General features: G+C 37.1%; 1 protein-coding gene across 4 annotated transcripts in view; it reads left to right on the forward strand.

Moving 5' to 3' along the window:
* Nucleotides 1–4936, forward strand: part of LOC127627449 (cell adhesion molecule 1-like) — a 479283-nt gene extending 474347 nt beyond the window's left edge. For all 4 annotated transcript variants that reach the window (XM_052103833.1, XM_052103830.1, XM_052103831.1 and 1 more), the window contains 2 exons: nt 646–774; nt 1636–4936. In XM_052103833.1, coding sequence (XP_051959793.1) covers nt 646–774; nt 1636–1754 — 248 coding nt within the window. In that variant the 3' untranslated portion in view covers nt 1755–4936. The remainder of the gene's footprint in view (nt 1–645; nt 775–1635) is intronic.
* The last annotated feature ends 1064 nt before the right edge of the window (nt 4937–6000 follow it).

Here is a 6000-nt window from a genome sequence, read left to right on the forward strand (position 1 = left end):
CTTGGTACATTACAAAAATATGAATTAAGAAATGTAACAGCAGGCCCAAAATATGCAGTTCAATTGCTATTTGTTTGACAAATATTATAAATAACACAACCACAACTGAAGTAAACTTTAATGTACAAGATTGATTTAAGAATCAATATTGTTCAAATAAAGATTGTGATTTATAAATGGACCCATCCCTAATTAATTAACTCATATATTTTGGCCATTATGGAATCACAGAATGTAAATTTGTGGTCATGCTTGACTGAAGTGGCTGCACTTTCTATGAAACCTATATATTAACGTCTTGAGGTATGCATTCTCAAGTTATTCCTTATATTAATATATATTATAATCAGTATGTTATAGAACTATATATATATTTATTAATGGTTGTACCTTTAAAGAGGATAATGCATTTAAAACACATGATTAACATTAAAATGAATGTTTTCTTGTGCATTATCATGTGTTATAATGTATTATAAGCTGGTATGATAATGTATCATAACTGTTTTTGAACTAAACAATTAAAATGTGTAGTAAAAGCTATTATAAATAGTCTACATAGAAAGTGTTAGCTAACATTTTATTTTAATTACCATTTGTTGGACCTTTGGAAATAATACATATTCTCTGTCCTCTTTCTAAAAGACTCTCGAGCAGGAACAGAAGCACAGAGATCGGTGGACCATGCAGTTATTGGAGGAGTGGTGGCCGTTGTGGTCTTTGCCATGTTGTGTCTTCTCATTGTTTTGGGGCGATACTTCGCAAGACACAAAGGTAATTTATTTTTCTTTTCTTTTTTCTTAAGGTTTGGCACATTTCTAAGGTCAATACACTCATTATTTTGAATAAGATTCTTTCTAGATGAAGAAATCATTTGAGAGCGGTGGCCAACCATTAAAGCTCTGTGGGTGCTTAGAATTAGCCCGTGGCTACGACCGCATTAAGACCGCTATCCCTCTGAGTGCACTGCGCTGTTGTGTTCTGTAATATAAAGTAGCCACAGCATCTCTGCTTTTTATCAGGTCTACTGCCTTCATTATCACGTCACAGATGGAGAGAATGGGAATAATCCCACTTGGAAATTAAGTTTGAATTGGATCGCTTATTCCCACTACCTTGCAACGCTTTCCAAGGTTAACTCCAAAGTGCAAAGTCAAACTGAAACAAAACCTCCTCAAATCTGGAGAGAATTTTATGGATTTGTTTTAATTATTAGCAAGAATATAACAGGTTTATTCTTTTGAGCATTTGTCATACCAAGACCGTTTTGTTTCATATCTTATTTGTTGTTGGTTCCTTTGTTTTTTCTATCCAATAGAGCTCAATCTTGAGGGTCAGGTTTCATTTGCCGAAATATGTGCTGCAATCAAAGTGTCTCCCATGTTCCATCATGGAGTTTTAGTTTGGGCTGTATTATCTGTTGAAAGACAGTACAGCACAACTGACTGCAGTGTGGTGAAATTAATGTTGTACTTGTGGGCATTCTTCTTGCGCGTCCCTGGAATCGACCCTCACTCTAAATTAGAGAAGCTGCTCAAGATGGTCTTTAATCTCTTTTAAAACCCAGCAATAAGAGGCTCTGAGGTGGTGGAGATATTGCTTTTATCAACAACCCTTTCTTTGAAACTCACACAGGCACCTACTTCACACACGAAGCCAAGGGAGCGGACGACGCTGCGGACGCCGACACAGCCATCATCAATGCCGAGGGGGGGCACAACAACTCGGACGAGAAGAAAGAGTACTACATCTGAGACCAGATGCCTCTGTTGCTGATTTTTTTCATCATTTGGTGGGTGGAAGGGAGGGTGGGACATGGGGCATTTGAAATGAGGAAGTGTTTTTTTTGTTTATCTATTTGTTTGATTTTCCCGGGGGGATTGAATGATGTAGAATGCTACCCGGGCAGCTGAGAAGATGTAGGTATTTGTGTTACACAGGTCAGGGGTGGGTTGTTTTGAGGGTGGGCAGCCTACCAGACGTTGCCAGAAATTAGTGTAGAAAGCGTCACCACAAAGCACTTCCCCAACTTCTGGTATTTTTCTTCATTTTTCAACCATTTGCAGAAAATTCTGTGCCTTGTTCTGAATTTTTTTTCTTAGTCATGCTTTAAACCTTCTCTACCATGCCACACCACCCAAGCCCCCCTCCCTAAACACGCACACACATACCCATCTTTAATTATCAACCTCCTGTTGGCTTTCCTATGAAGGTACACGAGGGCAAGTATATATGGCACCTCCCTACACTGTGGGCATTTCTTTCCTCTCCATCAAAATGTCATATCCTCTGTACAATGAGCAGGCCTAATCACATGACAGCATTTTAATTTTCTCGACCCTAAAGATAGCTCCAGGACACACAGCATCTGATGCCTTTAGCATCGCATGGGAAGTTCCTCCCTTCCTTCCTACCCATCCCCCAACAATCTGATGAGACCGGTAAAGAATTGATCCTGAACACTGCATCTGTTTTCATTCTGACAGGCTGCGTCTGCACTGCTGTAGAATGCTTTTATCCTCTGTTTACTTCATTAGTTTTTTTCAAAATTATATGTGCCAGTACATTTGAAGCATCACTGCTGATCAGAATAAGTATAGGTGCAGACAAATGATTCTGTTGACTGTCAACGATGCACTTACAGAGTCTTATTGTCCCGTTCTGCCCAGCTGAAAGCCCTAGCAGGTATTTATTGTTTTGGTGTAATGATGTCTTTGACAGGCATTTTCATCCAGAAATTTTTCTCAAATCACTGAAAAAAAGGTGTAAATGCCGTCACTTATGTTTGTTAGTTTATCTTTGTCTTTATCTGTCATTTTCCCAGACTGGTGAAGGTGATCCTTGAGCACACATAAATGACTACCTAAAATTGTGTCAAAGCAAGCTGTTTTATATTTTAAAGTCTGGTTTCAACAGGCTCTAGGGTATAAAGAGGGGAAAGATTTGATTATAATAACGTTACTACCTTAAAATGCATTTTAACAGCCAAAAAACATCTCCATATGTGTCTCTCAATTGTAGGCAAGTCAGTGAGGATGTGACATTGATGTTAAGCAGTCCAACAAGTGTGTAATGGCATATGATTGCCTGTCAAGTTAATTGTCTGTTTCTTCTTCCTCGGATGAAACTGTGGCAATTGAAGCTTATCCTAGTGGAATTTGTATTTGAATATAAACTGCCCAATATCAAAGACTCCATTGTGCAAAATACAAACAAACCACTGCACAGAAATAATTTTGACTTGAAGTGTAAACAATGTGCGTTTTATTGTTTATAATTGCTGTGAGTTGCTCCTCCGGGTTCCTGTTTATAATCGTTTTGGGCTTGAAATGAGGTTAGTTTAAATTTGAGAGAGTGTCCCTGAAGCAAACACTCCTCTATTACCAATAAATAAAAATAATTGCAAAAGCTTTTAATAACATTCCAAATATTTTAGTAAAATTACTGTCTATGATGTAATTAGCTATGTGGATTTCCCCTGCATTTACAGTCATCAACACATGATGCTAACCAAACAACTCTAGCGACACGCTCAAGTATCCATGCCGTCTTCGCTCCTGTGAACACATTAGACATTTCGCTGAAGCCTAGCTACAAATGTAGACCAGGAACTGCACCCTATTAAGGGTACATTATGTAAGGTGGCTAAAATGTCTAAACTAATTTTCCTAAAGAGAATTATTTCATTTCATTTTCTCATTGCTATCTCTCTCTCTCTGTAGTGGAGATGAATTTAGATGCCATAGATTAGGCACCAACCTCTGTGTAAATAGAACTATGAGGTTAAGGGGGAAAACATTGTTGTTTGCATTATTTTCTTATTTAAAACAAGGAACATCCACTGAGACGTTTTAGAGTATGTGCATTATCCATATGAAATACTTTCAATGTGTTTTATTTTATAGATTTTTTTTTATGTAGAATACCAATCAGAGGGAATGTCTTGCAGCTTGATGGTAACCGTTGCAGTTGAGATATACAGTTGTGTGGCTTGTGCTTAACTAGTGAGCATCATTTAGCTTTGGTCTGGCAGCTTCTGAACAAGAGTTCAGATATCTCTTCTCTTTTGCATATGTGAGAGACATGACATCAGTATACTAATTTGTGGTATTTAGACTGGACTGATATACATTTTGTTGAACTTGTTATGTTAGACCTGTTTTAAATGTGATCGTGGTTTTAAGCAGTAACCACCCGAATAGTTTTTTGAGGACTTTAAGACAGATTTTTGGTGAGAATACACGGTTACCCTAGTGATTTTGAAACATCTATTTTGTTGTCTGTCTCTTGTACAGCAAGTTGGAAGAGGTTGAATTGAAAGTGTTCAAATATAACTGCTTGTTTTTGAGATGAGAAAGTAATTTCATTTGTTTTATTTGAACTTGACACAGTTTCGTTTCAGCCCTGTCTCAGGTTCATATACAATTTGAAGGTCTGTTTGCATCTCAGGTAGAATGCAAAGTTACGACCCCCGATTAAGGAAGCGAATCGAGTTGGATCTCAAAACAAACACTGAATTTTGCATTTGGACTCTATACATGTGTTATGCATTTTGTTTTTGTTTATTTGGTGCCCTGTACAACATGTGTACATAATGTTCACACTATGTTGAGTATTACGGTACCTTTTAATGCCTACTTCACAAACTGTAGAAAGAACAGGAAAGTGCAAACACAGTTAACAAGTTGACATGTTTCTCATTTTTATTCCAGATGGGTTGGAATTCTTGAAAGTTCTGAAAGTTTATCACTCACTGTTTTTAGGTTGATTATTTTTGTCTTTTTGCTGTACTTGGGCAATGTTACTGTGTATTAATGAAGAAAAATGATATCCACATTCCCATACACATTTTGTATTCATTCATATTAGACATTTTTACAAAATAAAAATACAAATGGAGAGTTCTTGTCTTAATAAAAAGAAAAGATATTAATGTTCAAAGTAATTAATGGCTTTGGTTGTATTTCTTCCAGTATTGCCTGTGATGTTGTATTGCAAGAAAAAATATAGTTTTTCTTTAAATCAGACTTCTAAAAGCATGACTGTGAAGAGAGCGACAGTATTTAACTGTCATCAATGATCTACACAGCGCTGGGATTTGAATCCATTTCAAAGCGAACAGAACCTCATCAAGAAAATGAGGTAAGTTTATCTTACAGGATGCTTGTGACATTAATATTTGAGATTCACCAACTTCTGTATAGATTTTTCTCACAAACCTTCAAAGAATCTATTACATCAAATATTCCCTTTTCCTTTTACACTAAAATATTGTTTTTCCTTTCCTGAACAGTTTAGCTGTTGCTCTATTCAAATATTTATGTCCTTGGAATGTTATTTAGGCCAGTGAAGATAATGCCTCATTTAAAATAAAGGCATATGTCATATCATATGGCTATTTATTTATTGTGCCTGATTTTCTACATTTATTCATTTGGTAGACACTTTTATCCAAAGTGACATACAGTGTTTTCCCTGAGAATCAAACATATGACCTTGGCATTGCTTGTGCATGCTCTACCAATAGAGCTATAGGAACGAAGAACCTATACTGCTTTAAAAGTATGAGAATACTTTTACACATATTACGTTACTACCAATAATTACTTATGTAATAACAATAACAATGTGTAAATATAGCTGCGAGCAGCGATGGCGGGCCCAAGCCGGTGGCACCGCTACCCCCGTGCCTTTAGGGTTGCTGTGCACGATGGGCAATAACGTAACCTCGGTTTGACTGTTGAGAAGATGTGTGCTGTAGAGCTCGCATCAGTGTGTGCTCTGCAAAAGTGCGCATCGAGGGCACATATCGACCACAAAGTATGCGTGAGCACCCTTCCGATACCTAAAATGAAAAATGAGACACCCTACGGTCTCATGGAGTTAATGGACACATGAAATAAGTACACAAGACTGAAAATTCATATGAAGTGTGCCATTTAGGACAGGGCCAATGACCGTGAACCACAATAGTCACATCTATGAGATAATTCAAATGTA

The sequence above is a fragment of the Xyrauchen texanus genome, chromosome 34, assembly GCF_025860055.1.
Source record: "Xyrauchen texanus isolate HMW12.3.18 chromosome 34, RBS_HiC_50CHRs, whole genome shotgun sequence".
NCBI classification, from domain to species: domain Eukaryota; kingdom Metazoa; phylum Chordata; class Actinopteri; order Cypriniformes; family Catostomidae; genus Xyrauchen; species Xyrauchen texanus.